This window comes from Balaenoptera musculus, chromosome 15 (assembly GCF_009873245.2).
Source record: "Balaenoptera musculus isolate JJ_BM4_2016_0621 chromosome 15, mBalMus1.pri.v3, whole genome shotgun sequence".
Taxonomy (NCBI): domain Eukaryota; kingdom Metazoa; phylum Chordata; class Mammalia; order Artiodactyla; family Balaenopteridae; genus Balaenoptera; species Balaenoptera musculus.
In genome coordinates this window covers 50,349,186-50,368,706 of record NC_045799.1, presented here as the reverse complement: position 1 = coordinate 50,368,706, position 19,521 = coordinate 50,349,186, and the positions used below count along the sequence as shown (strand labels likewise).

The 19,521-nt window shown below is 46.7% G+C and overlaps 2 protein-coding genes across 8 annotated transcripts in view; one reads left to right on the top strand and one right to left on the bottom strand.

The window, feature by feature from the left end:
• The window catches only part of UNKL (unk like zinc finger), a 45,002-nt gene extending 42,418 nt beyond the window's left edge, over positions 1 to 2,584 (top strand). For 6 of the 7 annotated variants that reach the window (XM_036824495.1, XM_036824493.1, XM_036824496.1 and 3 more), the window contains one exon: positions 160 to 451. In XM_036824495.1, the coding sequence (XP_036680390.1) occupies positions 160 to 315 (156 nt within the window). In that variant the 3' untranslated portion in view covers positions 316 to 451. Of the gene's footprint in view, positions 1 to 159; positions 452 to 829 lie in introns of those variants that run through there. The other variant, XM_036824494.1, reaches the window with a different exon arrangement.
• GNPTG (N-acetylglucosamine-1-phosphate transferase subunit gamma) lies at positions 2,562 to 19,508 on the bottom strand. The gene is made up of 11 exons (XM_036824501.1): positions 19,394 to 19,508; positions 19,208 to 19,265; positions 19,056 to 19,123; positions 3,928 to 3,982; positions 3,778 to 3,861; positions 3,602 to 3,695; positions 3,420 to 3,534; positions 3,252 to 3,334; positions 3,041 to 3,172; positions 2,883 to 2,964; positions 2,562 to 2,788 (listed from the first exon to the last, which is right to left on the bottom strand). The coding sequence occupies exons 1-11, from the start codon at positions 19,443 to 19,445 to the stop codon at positions 2,691 to 2,693; spliced, it is 921 nt and encodes a 306-aa protein (XP_036680396.1). The 5' UTR covers positions 19,446 to 19,508; the 3' UTR covers positions 2,562 to 2,690.
• Between the last annotated feature and the right edge of the window lie 13 nt (positions 19,509 to 19,521).

The following is a 19,521-nucleotide window of genomic DNA, read 5'->3' as shown; positions in this document are numbered from 1 at the left end:
CCCTGGGAGCCCGTCCCCACCCAAGGGTCTCTTGGTGAAGCCTCTCCCACCCCATCTTTTCGTTCCTGGGTGGCCCCCAGCAGGGGAGTCCACCCCACCCTGACCCTGGGCCCGTCCTGGGTGGGGGCGGGGTACCCCCTGACTGCGTCTCCCCCGCAGGTGATCTTCCAGCTGCGAGCGAAGCAGTGCGGGGTGTGCGGGGAGCGGGCCCGCAGCGCTGTCCTGCGGCCCTGCCAGCATCGTGTGCTCTGCGAGCCGTGTGCGGCCAGCGCACCCGAGTGCCCCTACTGCGCGGGCCAGCCCCTGCCCTGGTGACGGCCGCCTTGTCGCCCGCCTCCTGGTGCCACCGACGTCGGGACCCCAGCCCCAAACAGACCACCCACGGTCTCGTACTCTCCTCACAGACCCTGAAGGCCCCATGGGGCTCGGCGGGCAGGGTGACTCTGCGGGGTTTGTGGTCCTGACGCCACTGTGACCGGATCCTGGGAGTTCACGTCCCGAGAAGCACTTTGTAGACGGAAGAGTTTAGGCAGACGTTCCGAGTTGCTATAAGCTGCTTTGAGGTTCATGTTTTTAATATGCGATAATATGAAGCTTTATACGTGTACTGTGAACAGAGTATTTCCTATCGGTCTATTGTTAATCCATAGTACGGTAAACACATTAGGTTTCGTATCTGAAATTAGTACTTATGAAGTGAGCATTTATCTAGTAGTGAGAAATGCCTAGGATTTTTACAGTTTCCAAATTAAGTGCAAACTAATAGTATTTATAGCAGAGTGATTATTGAGAGACACATATACATGTAGATGTTTTTAATTTTATGAAGGGAACTCATTTCCTGAACACGTGCACATTAACTGGAGCGTCAGTGACAGCGCCCCGCGCCTGCGGCCTCCCGCTCAAGTGCCTGCGCCTAGGAAAGCCAAGGAGCTGCGTGCTGTCCTTTCTCCCCTGGACTTGGTCAGCGCGGTGACAGTGAGCAGGGCAGTGGGGTGGGGGACCCGACGGGGCGGGCGTCACACTGACTGTGCAGAGCCGTGTGGTGCTCCCCCTTCCCAGAGCTTGCTGGCGGGCGTCCTGTCTGGAGCCTCTCTCCACCCATGTGGGAGACCCTAGCCAGCCTCCAGGGCGACACTGCACCGGATCTGTTTGTCCAGGTGTTATGTTCCAGGGACCATGGGGTTGGGGAGGACCCGGCCGCCGTGCGGGGGCGGGGTGGCAGAAAGGCTGCTGGGAACGGGTCAGATTTTAGTGCCGGCTTCAGTCTGTTCTGTCTGCATTGGGTCACTTTCCCTAGGAATCTGGGAGGAAGTAAAACCTGTCTGTAGTTGATCCAGACTTTGCTCGTGGCAGATCCAGATTGGCATGAGAATCTTCCCAGAGTCTGCCGCCAGGCGTGGAGCAGGGGCTGGGCCCTGGCCCGGAAGGGACGGGATGCCCCCTGCTTGGGGCTGTGCCAAAGACTTTATATAGCATTTTTTAAGTGCAAGGTGACTAGGTAAAAATTTTTATCAGTGACCAAATTAGAATGTATTTACTATAGTGAGAAGGTTAAGACCTTTTTTTTTTTAACATAAGACAAACTGATAGGAAAGCTGTCATTTTTTAAGGTGGGTCCATGGCATCGTGCAGCTCGCCCGCTGCTAAAGGTAACTATATGACTTGGTTGTAGTGAATCTACTTTGTTTCTAATTATACTGATAATGATTAGCTCTTAGAAATTACGTATATTTTGTGCTACTGTTATCACTGTTTAAAATTCTTTATTTTATTAATATTTATGCACTTGTTTCCCATTTCAGGCCTTTGGGCTTTTGGGGGGAAAACAGGACAATGTTTGTTATTGACATCTAGCCTAGATATTTTCAAATTATAAACAAGAACAATTAAGCTTTAGGTGTATTTATAAGCTATTCCGGTCAGTTCTTTCTGTGGGGTTCGGGGGGGGTGGAGGCGCCCCCTCCCAGGCACTCGCTGGCTCTGAGGACAGGTGTGCGGTGGGAAGACCAAAGAACCACCCAGAGTGGAGCTCCTGGGGCTACCTCGGGGCCCTCCCACCCCTGCTGCCTGGCTGCGGTGGCCCTGGTTTTCTGAGGGGGCCACCCATGCTGGGCTCGGCCAGGCTCGGCGTCTCAGGGTGTCACCGCCCCGCACTTGGGTGATGAAGGGGGGCGCTGGGTGTAGCAGCTGAAGCTGCGTGGTGCTCGGCGAGGCCGTTCTTGTTGCCGAATCTGTCAGCTCCTGAGTGTTCAGTATTAGTGGTGATGTTACATTGTCACACCATTTGTGTAACTGTGGTCAGCAGAAGACCACGACTCAGTGTGGATGCTTCATGTGGATTAATTTATGGAAGCCCCAATCTGTATGTCTGTTTTGAGTATTTAGAGGGGAATGTTATTGGAATGGAATTTTCTTAACCCAGAAGGTAGTATTTATAATGCATAATCATTTACTTGTAGTGAATTGTTTAAAGTTAACACTTGTTCAAATTTTTTTACACTATAGCATTTATGCAATGGTTTACAGAATTCATGGAATTATTTTTATCAGTAGGGAAATTAATTAAAACTTTGAATCTTTATTTTGTCTGCATCTTTGCGCACAACCCCGAGAGCCTGCTGGCACAGAAGGAACAGAGGAAGGTGTCCTCTGGCTGAGACCTGTCGCCCTGCTCCTCCTGCCCCAGATCACAGGGTGTTCCCACGCAGTCCAGGGTCGCCTCGTAGCAGCTCTGCTGTCTTGTCCGTGGGTGTCCTGGGACCCAAGTGCTCAGAGCTGGAAGTTTCTGCCAAAACACCAGGCAGCAGGAGGTCAGGACCTGACCTGCAGGGCGGCAGGTCCCAAGGTGGGCTCAGCCCCAACCCCCGGGCACAGCTGACCTGCAGGCTTCACGTAGGGGAGGCTGTGCTGGGTCAGTATGCTTTTAAGTCTTTTCATCTCCTTTGACAGGGCTTTATGTGCCTAGAACAGGAGTTGAAAGGGAGCAGTCAGGCCCTTGGTGGGAGGCCAGTCCCGGGCCTGGGAGCACCATCTGTACCTCGTTACAGCTCTCCAGCGTTTGAAACACCAGGCCCTTGGCACCTCCTTCCTGCTGCACCGATTCACTTTGTTCTGGAGTCTTTAAATAACCAGCATCCTCAAAAATCGCCCTGAGCGACTTCTCGTAGCCCTGCAGGTGGAGGACGAGGAGGGAGCACTGCTGCAGCTGCACTGCTCCCCGCCCAGGCGGCGCCCGCCCTGTCGCTCACCTGGGACGTGATCAGCTCATCTGCCAGGTCCTGCTCCACCCGGTCCCACCTCTGCTGCAGGGCCATGGGCAGGGCCGGGTACACTGAGAATCCAACAGAAACCAGACTGAGCTGAGCCCCTCTGCCCCCAACGCCCCCCAGTGCCCCCCCGCCGGCCCTGGTGCCCACCTAACAAGGAGTGGGGGTGGCAGACGAGGGGCGTCTCGAACGTCAGTGCGTAGACACAGGTGCTTGGCTCAGAGACGTGGGCCAACCGGTTGGTTTTGCCACAGGTGAGCTCCACCTGGGGGGAAACCCTGGTGAGCGGGTGGGGGGTGCGGGCCCCAATCCCACCCTCCCGCCCAGCTCACCTTGCTCTGCCGGCTCCGGGAGTGGCAGGAGTCACCGTCCCTCATCCACATGCCCCTGAAGGTGTTGTTGGCGATTTCCCACTCGTGCCAGATGCTGGGGAGGAGCAGAGTGGGTGAGGCTGTGGTGGGGGGGACAGTGGACAGGTGGAGCCGCAGCCACCCCCAGCGCCGCTCACCCGAGGATCCCACTGTAGGCGTTCCAGCGGAAGGTCTGCTCGTGCTGCGTCACGTTGTGGAACGGGCAGAGCTCGTACTTGTACCTGGGGGCACAGCGCTGTCAGGGGTGGTCCCAGGCCCTGGCCACGCCTACCCCTGCCCTCACTCACGTGGACTCCACCAGGCTGAAGCACTTGCCAGAAAGTCTGGAGAGATGCACGGGCCCTGAAAGGGGAGAGCACGGCCCGCTGAGCGTGGTGCGAAGAGCAGGCGTGCAGAAACCCACAGAACCAGGGCCATTTAGGAAAAGATCCAGTAGTTTAAACTTTAAAACTGGAGCAAAAGAGTTGGAGCAACATCAGCAAAGTACCAGACTAGGAAGCTCCAAGCTCATATCCCTGTGAAAACATCAAGTGAACCCCTACAAACCAGCTGAGCTAACCCAGTTCTGGAAATCAGGCCTACAGCAACCAAGTGAGCACCACGCAGCAAAGCCACCACCCCAGCGTGGTCGTGAGGAGCAGGCTGACCTCATCTGCAACATCCCAGCCTAGCTGGGGGCTGCCGGGAGGACTGGTCTCTGTTTTGCCCAACTCAGATCACCAGGCAGGAAAGGGAGCTGCTCATGAAGGCTGCAGGGGGGCAAGGGGTTATGGTTGGACACACACAACAGGACATCCAGGACCTGAGGAGGAGCTGGGGTGAGACTCTTGGAGAACCAAAGACATCCAGGAGCAGCCTGCACACAGCTGCCCCTAGACTCCGAACACACCCAGCATGGGGCCAGGCTGCAAAGAAACCGCAGTCTCTTCAAAGGAAAACCCAACAGAACCACCTGGGAGAAGCCCAGACACTGGACTGATAGAAGACTTCAGTTAAACACATGTCTGAAATATGCTTAAGGACCTGGAGGGAAACGCAAAGAACTAAAGTATATCAGGCAAATGACATGTAGGCAGAGAGACAAACAGTATCGAAAGGAACCAAAAAAATCTGGAGCTGAAAAATACAACTGAAATAAATCCACAAAAGGGGTTAACAGATTTTGAGCAGAGAAAAGAACCAGTGAAGAGACGGCAGGACACACAGTGGGAGTCCCTGAAGGAGGAGAGGGGCAGAGAGAGTATCTGAGGAAATGACTCTCCCAACTTGACAAAACACATGCATCTACACATCCAAGCAGCTCACTGAACTCCAAGTACAATAAACTCAGAGAGACCCACACCAAGACACAAAAGAAAACTGTCAAAAACCAAGTCCAAAGCAGCAAGAAGTGACTCATCACATCAAGGGATCCTTAATAAGATTATCCGCCCATTTCTCTGCCACACTCCAGAGGCCAGAAAGCTGTGGGATGGAAGAAAAAACTGTCGACTGAGGAGTCTACATCCAGGAAACTATCCTCCAAAAATGAGGGCAAAATCAAGACACTCCCAGATAAACAAAAGCTGAGGGACTTCGTTACCACGAGGCCTGCCCTGGAGGGAGTCCTTCCAGTAAAGGCAAATACACTGGCAAACCCAAAGCAGTATGTGATTCTGATCTGCAAATCTACAGGGTTTAAAAAGATGCATAAAAATAATTACAAATTACATTTAAAGAGGTAATTTCTGAAATCAATAACAAAGTTGGGGGAGGGACAGAGCTGTACAGGAGAAGTCTTTGAATTTATACCAATTTCAATCACGTACAAATTAGACTTAATGGCTTTATGATTGTATGTAATCCCCTGGCAACCGTAGAGGAAATAGCTACACAGAATAATACACAAAAGTAAAAAAGACGTAACACGTCACTTAGAAGTCAACAAAAAGGAATGGAGGGAATGAGGGACAAAAAAACTATAAGACAAATTTTGCTGTTTTGTTTCCTCTAAATCCTTCCTTATCAATGACTACTTTAAATGTAAACAGATTAAACTCTCCCATTCAAAAGGCACAGATTGGCCAAATGGGTAAAAAAAATGTGATCCAACTATATATACTGTTTGTAAGAGACGCATTTAAGATCAAAGACACAAGCAGGCTGAAAGTGAAAGGATGGAAAAAGATATGCAAATAATGAGAGAGCAGGGATGGCCACACTAGTATCAGACAAAATAGACTTTCAGGGACTTCCCTGCTGGTCCAGTGGTTAGGAATCCGCCTTCCAATGCAGGGGACGCGAGTTCGATCCCTGGTCAGAGAACTAAGATCCCCCATGCCTCGGGGCAACTAAGCCTGCGTGCCGCAACTACTGAGCCTGTGCACCACTACTAGATAGCCCACGCACCACAACTAGAGAGAGGCCTGCACTGCAACAAAGAGCCCACTCGCTGCAACAAAAGATCCCGCATGCCGAAATGAAGATCCCTGCCGCAACTGTGGCCTGACAGACCCGATGCAGCCAAAAAAGAAAAAAAAAGATTATCAGTCAAACACTGTTAAAGGAGATAAAGAAAGACATTATTCATTGATAAAAAGGTCCATTCACCAAGATTATAACAATTACAAACATATGGGCACCAAACACCAGAGCTCGAAAACAAAGCAAGCATTGAAAACTGAAGGGAGAAACAGGCAGTTCTACAATCCTTGGACATTCAACACCCCACTTGAAAGGACACAGAGGACCTGAACAACACTAAAACCACCAGACCTAATCGACATATACAGAATAACCCACCCAACAACAGCAGAAATTACATTTTTTAAGTGTACGTGGAACATTCTCCAGGACACACCATATGTTAGGCCACTTAATAAACTTAAAAAGACTGAAAGCATAGTTTCTTTTCTGAACACAATGGAAACCAGAAATCAATAGCAAAAGCAATGTGGGAAATCCACAAACATATGGAAATTAACACAATCTTAAAGAACCAATGGCTCAAAGAATTCACAAGGGAAACTTGTTTTTGTTTCAAAATATTTTCTAAATACAAGGTACCAAAAATTATCAGATACAGTGAAAGCAATGCTAAGAGGGAAATTAACAGCTGTAAACATTCAAAACAAGATCTCAAATCAATAACCTAACTTTTACACTTTAAGAAACTAGAAAAAGAAAGCTAGCAAGCTGGACTTCCCTGGCGGTCCAGTGGTTAAGACTCCACACTTCCAATGCAGGGGGTGTGGGTTCAATCCCTGGTTGGGGAACTAAGATCCCACATGCTGCATGGCACAGCAAAAAACAAAAACAAAAAAACCCCAAAAAACTAGCAAGCAAAAGGAAGAAAATAAAGATTAAAGCAGAGATAAATAAAACAAAGAAAAATCAGTAAAACCAGAAGTTGGTTCTTTGAAAAGATCAACAAAATCAACAAACCTTTAAACTAGATTTACTGTAACAAAAAAGAAGATGGGCTTCCCTGGTGGGGCAGTGGTTAAAAATCTGCCTCCCAATGCAAGAGACATGGGTTCGAGCCCTGGTCCGGGAAGATCCCACATGCTGCGGAGCAACTAAGCCCATGTGCCACAACTACTGAGCCTGCGCTCTAGAGTCCATGAGCCACAACTACTGAGGCAAGCCTGCGTGCCTAGAGCCCATGCTCTGTGACAAGAGAAGCCACCGCAATGAGAAGCCCACACACCACAACGAAGAGTAGCCCCACTTGCCGCAACTATAGAAAGCCCGTGTGCAGCAACAAAGACCCAACACGGCCCAAAATAATTAATTAAAAAAAAAATTCAAATTACTAAAATCATAAACAAAAGGAGGGACATTACTACCAATTTTACAGAAATAAAAAGGATTACAAGAAAATACTATGAAAATTGAAGAAGGGGGAACACCTCTTGACTCAGTTCTATGAGGCCAGCATTCCCCTGATACCAAAGCCAAAAAGATACCTGACGAGAAAGGAAAACTACAGACGTCAACATCCCTTGTGAATGTCAGTGCAAAAATCCTGAACAAAATACTGGCAAACTGAAATCAGCAGCACATTAAAAGGATTCTACAGTGTGAAGAAGTGGGGTTTGTTCCTGGAATGTAAGGATGGTTTAAAAAAAAAGTTTTTTTTTAATGTAATACACCCCATTAACAGAATAAAGGGGGGGGGAAATTATCATCCAAATTGTTGCAGAAAAAAAGCACCTATCAAAATTCAACACTGTTTCATGATGAAAACACTCAACAAAGGAGGATTAGGAGGAAACTTCCTCAACGCAATAAAGGCCATATATGCAAAACCCACAGTGAATATCTTACTGAACGGTGAAAGACTGAAAAAGCTTTCCTCCCAAAAGCGGGAACAACACAAGGAAGCTCTCAGCCCTGCTATTCACTATTCGACATTGTACTGGAGGTTCTAGCCAGAGCAATTAGGCAAAAAAAAGGAAAGGCATCCTAATTAGGAAGGAAGAAGTAAAATTACAATGTGGTGTTTGCAGATGACATGATCATATATATAGAAAACCCTAAAGAGTCCACAGAAATCTATTAGAGCTACTAAATTCAGCAAAGTTGTAGGATACAGAAGTGACACTAAAAACCAGTTGTGTTTCTATACAACAACCCAACAGACAACACAAAAAGGAAATTCAATGAAACAATTCCAGGGATTTCCCTGGTGGTCCAGTGGTTAAGACTCTGCGCTCCCAAGGCAGGGAGCCTAGGTTCGATCCCTGGTCAGGGAACTAGATCCCACATGCCACAATGAAGATCCCACATGCAGCAACAAAGATGGATTCCCAAAGGACCCCAAATAGTCAAAACTATATTGAAATAGAAAAGTTGAAGGACTCACAATTAGTGATTTCAAAGCTTACTTCAAGGGGAATTCCCTGGTGGTCTAGTGGTTAGGACTTGGTGCTCCCACTGCCAGGGTCCCAGGTTTGATCCCTTGTTGAGGAACTAAGATCCCACAAGACGCACAACACCGTCAAAAAAAACAAAAACAAAAACAAAACCCAAAAAACCCCACAAAGCTTACTTCAAAGCTACAGTAATTAAACCAGTGCAGTATCAGTAGAAAGACAGACGTGTAGACCAACGAAACAGAACAGAGAGCCCAGAAACAAACCCTTGAATATATGCTCAAAGGATCTGTCAGGGTGCTGAAACCATTCAGTGGGGGAAAGGACAGACTTCTCAACAAATGGAGTCGGGAAGCTGGATGTTCATATGCACAGGAATGAAACTGGACCCTTACCTCACACCATGTACAGAAATTAACTTAAAATGGATCAGAGGCTGAAACTACAAAACATAAGGGGAAATCTTTGACATTGGCTTTGTGCTTTGGAAATGATTTCTTGGATATGACATCAAAGGCAAAGGCACCAAAAGGAAAACTAGATAAATGGGACTTCAGAATTTAAAACTTTGCAAGGAAGTGTTGAAAGACAACCTACAGAAAGTGAGAAAGTATTTGCAAATCACATTTCTAACAAGGGTAATATCCAGAACATACAAAGAACTCCTATTAACAGCAACAGCAACGCCCCAAACAACCCAATTAAAAAATGGACCAAGGATTACTAGACATTTTTCTGAAGAAGTGAAAAATAAGTAAATACAAATAAAATCCACAATGAGATATCACCTCACATCCATTAGGATGGCTACTATCCAACAACAACAACAACAACAACACAGAAAAGAATAAATGTTGGTGAGGATGTGGAGAAATTGAAACCTTTGTGCACTGTTGGCGGGAATGTAAAACGGTGCAGCGCTGTTGAAAACAGTTTGGTGGTTCCTCATAAAGCTTAAATGTAGATTTACAGGATACAGCAAATCGACTCCTGGGTATGTGAACGGAAAGCAGGAACTCAGATGCTGCACACCCATGTTCAGATCAGCATTATTCACAGTAACCAAAAAGTAAAAACAACCCAAGTGTACACTGACAGATGAATAAGCAGAATGTAGTACATATGTGCAATGGAATATTATTCAGCCTTAAAAAGGAAGGAAATCCTGCCACATAAATGAACCTTCAAGATACTCTGCTAAGTGAAATTCGCCAGTCACAAAAGGACAAGAATTATATGATTCCACTTACGTGAGGTACTTAGTTCATTCGAGCTGCTATAACAAAATACCACTGGGTAATTTTACAACTACAGAAATTTATTTTTCACAGTTCTGTGGGGGTTTGAAGCCCAAGATCAGGGCACCAGCACAGTCGAGTTCTAGTTCACAGAGGGTGCCTTCTCGCTGTGTCTTCACATGGTAGAAGGGCCTAGGGATCTCTGGAGCCTCTTTATATTATAAGGGCATCAATCCCATTCTTGAGGGCTCCACCCTCAAGACTCAAGCATCTTCCAAAGACCTCAACTCCTAACACCATCATCTTTTTCAGTTATGATTTCAACCTGTGAATTTCAACCTGTGTACACACAGTGACCACAGCAGGGATCTAGAGTCATTAAATTCACAGAGACAGAAAGTAGAATGTCGGGGGCCAGAGGCTGGGAGGGATGCGGAGTTGTTTAATGGGGACAGAGGTTCAGTTTGGGAAGATGAAAAAGTTCTGGGGATGATAGAGGTGATGTTTGCCCAACAATATGGATGTGTTTAATGCCTCTTAACTGAACATCTAATAATGGTTAAAATGGTAAATTTTATGTATATTTTACCACAGTAAAAAGAGGGCAATTCATATTTTCTTATATTAGCAAAAAGAAACACCAGAAGACTAAACATAAAATAACAACAAACAGAATCAAGGCAGTATGGGACTTCCCTGGTGGTACAGTAGTTAAGAATCCACCTGCCAATGCAAGGGCCACAGGTTCGATCCCTAGTCTGGGAAGATCCCACATGCCTCGGAGCAACTAAGCCCGTGCACCACAACTACTGAGCCTGCATGCCTAGAGCCCGTGCTTCGCAACAAGAGAAGCCACTGCCATGAGAAGCCCGCGCACCGCAACAAAGAGTAGCCCCCACTCGCTGCAACTAGAGAAAGCCCACGTGCAGCAACGAAGACCCAATGCAGCCAGATAAATACATACATATATACATACAAAGAGTCAAGGCAGTATGGCACTGGCATAAAAACAGAGTCCAGAAATAAAGCCACACATATACAGTCAATTAATTTACAACAAAGAAGCCAAGGATATACAATGAGGAAAGGATAGTCTCTTCAATAAACGGTGCTGGTTAAACTGGACCACTATCTTACACCGTACACAAAAATTTAAGTTGACTGTAAGACCAGAAACTATGAAACTCCTAGAAGAAAACATAGGTGGTAAGCTCTTTGACATTAGTCTCAGTGATGATTTTCAAAATCTGACTCCCCAAACAAAAGCAAAAATAAACAAACGGGATGATATCAAACTACAAAGGTGTGCACAGCCAAGGAAACCATCAACAAAATGAAAGGCAACCTACTGAATGGGATAAAACATCTAGCAAATCATATACATAAGGGGGTAATATCCAAAATGTGTAAAGAACTCACACAATTCAATAGCAAAAAAACAAACAATCCAATTAAAAAATGGGCAGAGGGTCTGAATAGACATTTTTCCAAAGAAGACAAAGAGATGGCCAACAGGCACATGAAAAGATGCTCAGCATCATTAATCATCAGGGAAATGCAAATCAAAACCACAATGAGATATCACCTCACACCTGTCGGAACAGCCACTATAAAAAAGACAAATAACAAGTGTTGGCGAGGATGTGGAGAAAAGGAAAACCTGCACACTGTTGGCAGGAATGGAAATTGGTGCGGCCACTATGGAAAACAGGATGGAGGTTCCCACCAAAATTAAATATAGAACTACCCTATAATCCAGCAATTCCACTTCTGGGTATTTATCCAAAGAAAACAAAATCACTAACTCGGAAAAATATCTCCACCCCCCTGTTCACAGCAGCATTGTTTACAATAGTCAAGATATGGAAACTACCTAAGTGTCCACTGATGGATAAAGAAGGTGGGGTACACATATACAACAGAGTATTATTCAGCCATAAAACAAGAAATTGCCATCTGAAACACGGATGGACATTTAGGGCATTATCCTAAGTGAAATATGTCAGAGAAAGACAAATACATTATGATCTCACTTATGTGGAAAACAAAACACCAAGCTTATAGATACAAAGAACAGATCAGTGTTTGCCAGAAGCAAGGGGACTGGGGGGGGGGGGACACAAAGTGAGTGAAAATGGTCAAAAAATATAAACTTCCAGTAATAAATAAGTCCTGAGGATATAATGTACAGCACAGTGACTACAGTTAATAATACTGAATTGCGTATCTGAAAGTTGCTAAGAAAGTAAATCTTTTTTAAAAATTGAAGTATAGTCGATTTACAATGTTGTGCTAAATTTCTGCTGTACAGCAAAGTGATTCAGTTACACATACTTTTCCATAATGCTTTATCATAGGATATTGAATATAGTTCTCTGTGCTACACAGTTAGGACCTTGTTGTTTATCCATTCTATATATAAAAGCTTACATCTGCTAACCCCAAACTCCCACTCCATTTCTCCCCCAATGCCCCCCCTTAGCAACCACAACTCTGTTCTCTATGTCTGAGTCTGTTTTTGTTGTGTAGATATGTTCATTTGTGTCATATTTAGATTCCACATATAAGTGATATCATATGGTATTTGTCTTTCTCCTTCTGACTTAACTTCACTTAGTATGATAATCTCTAGTTGCATCCACGTTGCTACAAATGGCATTATTTCGTTCTTTTTTTATAGCTGAGTAGTATTCCATTGTATATATGTACCACATCTTAAGAAAGTAAATCTTAAACGTCCTCTCCAAAGAAGACATACAGATGGCCAAGAGGCACATGAAAAGCTGCTCAACATCACTAATTATTAGAGAAACGCAAATCAAAACTACAATGAGGTATCACTTCCCACCGGTTAGAATGGGCATCATCAGAAAATCTACAAATGCTGGAGAGGGTGTGGAGAAAAGGGAACCCTCTTGCACTGTTGGTGGGAATGTAAACTGATACAGCCACTATGGAGAACAGTATGGAGGTTCCTTAAAAAACTAAAAATAGAATTACCATATGACCCAGCAATCTTACTACTGGGCATATACCCAGAGAAAACCATAATTCAAAAAGACACATGCACCCCAATGTTCACTGCAGCACTGTTTACAACAGCCAGGTCATGGAAGCAACCTAAATGTCCATAAACAGACGAATGGATAAAGAAGATGTGGTACATACATACAATGGAACATTACTCAGCCATAAAAAGGAACGAAACTGGGTCATTTGTAGAGACGTGGATGGACCTAGAGACGGGCATAGAGTGAAATAAGTCAAAAAAACAAATATCGTATATTAACGCATATATGTGGAATCTAGAAAAATAGTTACAGATTAACTGGTTTGCAAGGCAAAAATAGAGACACACGGCTTCCCTGGTGGCGCAGTGGATAGGAATCTGCCTGCCAATGCAGGGGACACAGGTTCGATCCCTGGTCCGGGAGGATCCCACATGCCACGGAGCAACTAGGCCCGTGCACCATGACTGCTGAGCCTGCGCTCTGGAGCCCGTGAGCCACAACTACTGAAGCCTGCGTGTCTAGAGCCCGTGCTCTGCAACGGGAGAGGCCACCGCAATGAGGCCACCGCAGTGTCGGTCCTGGGTGAGCTCCGCCCATGCACCGCAACGAGGAGTGGCCCCCGCTCGCTGCAGCTGGAGAGGGCCCACGCACAGCAACAAAGACCCAACACAGCCAAAAATAAATAAATTAAAAAAAAAAAAAAGAGACACAGATGTAGAGAACATATGGACACCAAGGGGGGAAGCGGGGGTGGGGTGTGGGCGGTGGTGGTGGGATGAAGTGGGAGATTGGGATTGACATGTATACACTAATATGTATAAAATAGATAAGTAATAAAAACCTGCTGTATAAAAAAAAATTTTTTTTTTAATCTTAAACGTCTTCATCACAAGAAGAAAAAAAGTTTTTGGTAACTATGTGGTGTCAGAGAATAACTAGACTTATTCCCATCATTTTGCAAAATATACAAACAGTGAATCATTATGTTGTATACCTGAAACTAATACGTCAATTATACCTTAAAACAAACAAACAAAACAGCAAATGGCCCTGGACAGGGAGCACAAGGTAGGAAGGAGAGCTCGGGGCGTATCTGTCCTAAGGTTTACATGTGAACCACGCAGGCATGCTAATGTGCTCAAAAGTAAAATAAAAGGATGACATTAAAGCCCCTACAGCTGAAATCAAAGCAAACGAACTGAACTATACACAATTAGTAACGTCACTTCACCGGAAGAAGAATCACTCTCAGTGATTTAAGAACAAGTACTGTTAATGAGTTAATAGCAGTAATGCCATATTAGTTTTCAGGCCATTATATATGTGCTGTAGAATAGAGCAAATGACCATATGACGATACCAGGTATCAGAAGCCACAGCCACTAACATGGGACCAAGTCTCCTACAGATCCCACTGTAGAGAACGTCTGAAGGCCTGAGGCTGTAGAGGGGACTGAGGGGCGGGGCCGGCTTGGAAGAAGAGGGCACTGATTCCTGTGGGTTCCTGCCTGGGGCAGGCAATGGCATAACCCGCCCCAGTCTCTGGCCATAGGATCTGGGACAGAGGGAGCCAACCCAGCAGCTGGAAAGCGTGGGGTGGTATCAAAAAGGACGACGGGGGTGGAGGGAGGGAAGCCTGCCCGGCTCTCTGGCTGAGCCCTGCATGCATGAACCACCAAGCAGGGGGGTCGGTCCTGGGTGAGCTCCGCCCAGCCAGCTGCCTCAGCACACCACATTCTCCCAAGGGGAGAGCCGGGCCAAGGGTGTATCCAAAAGTATCAGACATACAACAAAGCAGGCAAATGCGACCCACCCCCAAGAGAACAGGCAAACATTAGGAGACTGACCCCAACAAACACAGATGATGTTGGAAGTAGAAGAGGATTTTAAAGCAGCTATTGCAACTATGTTCCAGGGTGTAAAGTAAAACATGGTAATAAAGAGATAGGGAATCTCAGCAGATAAATAGAAATTAGAAAAAGAACAGAAACTCTAGAAATGAAAAGAGTCAGAAATAATTAACAATTTAAATCCAGCAATATATAAAACATATGTATTCACTGTGCCCAAGTGGAGCTTACTCCAAGAACAGTGTTGGCTCAACATTCAAACACCAATGCTACCCACTATGTAAACAGCCTAAATGAGAAAATCCATCATCCTCTCCATAGGTTTAAAAAAAGCATTTGACAGAACCCAACACCCATTCATGGTAAAAACTCGGCGAACAGGAACAGCAGGGAAGGTCCTCCACCTGAGAAAGGGCTACAAATGCCCCTCTGCAGACCGTGAACTGAAGATGGGAGACCGAGGCCAGGTGGGGGGGACGCCTCTCCCCACTGCTCTCCCGAAATTGGAGGCCCAGCCAGGGTGAAGGCACACAACTGTACTCCAGCTAATAGATGAAGAAACGTTAAACACCACGGGAATGCAATGAACAAAATCCAGAATGTGTGAAACAAGTGACCCAGTCTCCTCAATAAATTGCAAGGAAATGGAGGGCATCTATAGATTCAAGGAAACTGAAGCACACGTGGGTGTGTGTCAAGCACACACAACACACAGACCTTCCATACTGACTCAGACAAACCAACCACCTATTAAAAATTATGAGATTGGGGCTTCCCCGGTGGCGCAGTGGTTGAGAATCCGCCTGCCAATGCAGGGGACATGGGTTCGATCCCTGGTCCGGGAAGATCCCACATGCCGCGGAGCAACTAAGCTCGTGTGCCACAACTACTGAGCCTGTGCTCTAGAGCCCGTGAGCCACAAATACTGAGCCCGCATGCCGCAACTACTGAAGCCCGCGCGCCTAGAGCCCGTGCTCCACAACGAGAGAAGACACTGCAATGAGAAGCCCGCGCACCGCAACGAAGAGTAGCCCCCGCTCGCCGCAACTAGAGAAAGCCCGCGCGCAGCAACGAAGACCCAACACGGCCAAAATAAAAAAATTATTTTAAAAAGTTAAAAAAAGAAAATAAAGGGGAAAATAAAAACCCTGTAATACTGCATTTCAATTTAAAACTTAAAATCACATCGGTTTCATCTATTCTTCCAGCACAAATACATCTATGTGTGTGCATGTGTGTGCATGCTTTTTACCTTGAAATAATCATAGACTGATAACTGTAGTACATCACCAAAACTAGGAAATTGACGTTGGCACTATACAACTGACTACAAACCGTACTCGGATTTCAGTTTTTGTATGTGTTCAGCAATATGAAAAAGCCACTGATACATGCAACAACACAGATGAATCCCAAAAACATGATGCTGAGGAAGACTCCAGACGTGGGAGTGTATGCTGACTTCTTCAGCTGAAATCCAAGCACGGATGACACTATTCTAAAGCAATAGAAGCCAGAGAGTGATGGGGTGGGGGATTTAAAAGGGACACATAGGAATCGTCTGGGTGGTGGAAATGTTCTCAGTCTTGTTTGGGGGTGGTGATTACATGCATGTGCTCAATTTACAAACTTTATCAAACTGAACATGTCAATTTTACCTCAGTAAAAATAGGGTTTGAGGGACTTCCCTGGTGGCACAGTGGTTAAGAATCCGCCTGCCAATGGAGGGGACACAGGTTCGATCCCTGGTCCGGGAAGATCCCACATGTCGCAGAGCAACTAAGCCCATGCGCCATAACTACCGAGCCTGCGCCTGCACTCTAGGGCCCACGAGCCACAACTACTGAAGCCCGCGCACCTAGAACCCGTGCTCCGCAACAAGAGAAGCCACTACAGTGAGAAGCCCACACACCGCAACGAAGAGTAGCCCCCGCTCGCCGCAACTAGAGAAAGCCCACGCAGAGCAACGAAGACCCATCGCGGCCAAAAATAAATAAAATTTAAAAAAATAAAAAAATAGGGTTTGAATCTGAGCCAGAAAGGGATGGGTGGGGGGGTTTTTAAAAGGGACACGTAGGAATCTTCTGGGTGGTGGAAATGTTCTCAGTCTTGTTTGGGGGTGGTGATTACATTCATGTGCTCAATTTACAAACTTTATCAAACTGAACATGTCAATTATACCTCAATAAAAATAGGGTTTAAATCTGACCCAATAATGATATTCAAAAAGGAGAGAGAAAGAAAGGGGGGGAAAGGGAACACTTCTCTTTACCAGAGACCACCAGCAAACAATAAATGCAGAAGGCATGAGAGAAGCAGAGCTCTGCACTCCTCTACCCAATCAGACTGAACCGGGAGGCCACCGGGCGCAGCACGTCCACTCAGCACCAAAGGAGTGCTCACGGACAGCACGCTGAGGGCAGAGGGAGAAACCTGCCTCCCACCGCTAGACCCTGGCAGCACTCAGCCGCAGTTGACTGCGGCCCTCTGACACGATGCCTACCTACAAAGTATTTGTGCCCAAACTGCTTAACCTGACTGTAATCAAGCTTCCAGGCCATTTACAGAATATACTAGGGAAAGCAGAACAAGCTAATGACCTCATAAACCAGACAGATCTGGTCAAACATCCTGTAAGACAACTGGCCCGGCACATAACCCCTTGACTGATTCCTGTGTGGGGTGGGTCCTGGGACAGCTGTAGAAGGCATTCCTGAGACAACAGGAAAATGTGGATGTGAACTGGTTATATTATAGAATTTCTGCTAACTTGGGGAGTGGGAGATCCATACTGTAAATATTTAGGAATAAAGCGTCATGATGTCTGTAACTGACTTTCAAATGGTTCAGCAAAATGAAAGTTCACTTTTTTCAAAGTGAAAATGAGAAGAAGATAAAGCAAAATGTCAACTCTTGTACTGAGGGGGAGAGTATGCTGCTGTTCACAGCCACATTCCTCCATTTTTCTATTCAATATTTTCACAGTAAAAAGCTGGAATCGAGTTGTTTACCGTGAAAGCTCACAGCTGTACCCTCTATCTCTGATCTCACCATACCCCTGCGGCCAATACCTCTGGCCCTGGAATCCTTGCTCAAGGCCTTTATTTGGCCACTCCTTTTGCTAGACCCCTCTTCCCCAGATATCCACATCCCTTACTCCTGTTCCCCTTCAACTTTTGAACAAAATTTCACTTCTCAGTCTTTTCCTGAACCCATTTAAAACGGCAATCCCCAAAACAACCCCCCCCAAACACTCACTCTTCTCTGCTTTCCATACCTACAGAGTGTTTTTCACCATCAAGCATTCTACATTTTACCTACTTTTTTGTTTATGGCCTACCTACCCCCCCATTACTGTCAACTACATGAGGACACTGTATGTTTTGTTCATTTCTACGTCCTCAGCACAGACACACTCTGACATGTGGTAGTATTACAGAAAAAAAGATCTTGGGACTTCCCTCGTGGTGCAGTGGTTAAGAATCTGCCTGCCAATGCAGGGGACACGGGTTCGAGCCCTTGTCCGGGAAGACCCCACATGCCGCGGAGCAACTAAGCCTGTGTGCCACAACTACTGAGCCCGCGTGCCACAACTACTGAAGCCCGCACTCCTAGAGCCTGTGCTCCGCAACAAGAGAAGCCACTGCAATGAGAAGCCTGTGCACCGCAACTAACAGTAGACCCCAATCGCCACAACTAGAGAAAGTCCGTGCACAGCAACGAAGACCCAACGCAGCCAAAAAAATTCTTGGATATTTGTTTGTTATATTTAATACTCATTTAACAACCCAGCAGTTCCACTTCTTAGATCCTGTCTCAGGAAACCACTCACAGAAGGGTAGAAGGAGGCAGTCCCTGGAGGGATGTTCTCCTCAGCAATGTTTCTAGTGACCAAAAACCATAAACAACACTTTGCTAGACAACAAAAGAATGCAGAGCCATCCTATGGAATACTAAACACCAAGTGAAAAGAGTGAAAACCCACATCCACTGTGAAGAAACACCGTGAGCGACAACAGCAAGTGAGCACACCTGTATAGTAGTACTGCTCAAAAAAAGACAAACATCACAAAAATAATTTAAACAAACACACACAAAACTACACGTTTTTTCTTGTAAAAGCATAAAAAACATTTGGAAAGACAAACACCGAACTGTAACAGAAATCACCTCTAGCGAAAAAAATTAAGGACTATATCCGGGATAACTATTCAACTTGGTACAATCACAGTCTGGAATGTTAGCGCGCACTTAAAAATAATTTTAGAATTATTGACAAACGACAACATGAGCCTCCAGGCCCTAACTTTCAAGGCCCCTCATCCGAGGCTTCCCTCCCTCCCTGGCCCCCCTGGAGCAGGCTCCCGAGAGCTGACGCGGTCCACCGGTCGGGAAGCCAGGCCAGCTCCCTGCTCCCTCCCAGGCCTCCAGCACGCCCGCGGCCAGGGCCCCGAACTCACCAGACACGGGTGAAGGATCTCTCCTGGGCTGGAGACGACTGGTCTGGGGCAGGAACGGGTTGTTGAGCCTGAGAGAAGCGGCACAGTCAGGGGGAACCGGGCCCGGACCGCCGCGGGAACCCCCCGCCGCCGCTCCCCGCGAGGCCGCTCACCCGAACGTGTTGGGCTCTTCCACCACCTTCATCTTGGCGGCACCTGCGGGCGCGGGCCCTACGGGGAACAGGCAGTGAGGAGGCGGGCGTGCGGCGGGGGCGCGGGGACGGAGGGGAGGGGGCTCCGGGACGCAGGGGCCTGGGCATGGGTGGAGGGGCGCGGGCGTCGGCCGCCCGGACACTAACCGCGCGTTGCGAGCCCGAGCAGCAGCACGAAACGCGCCAACCCTGCCACCATCGCGCTGCCGCCGCCGCCGCCGTCGCCGCGCGTGGTCACGTGAGCGCACTTGTCACATGAACGCCGGAACCGGAAA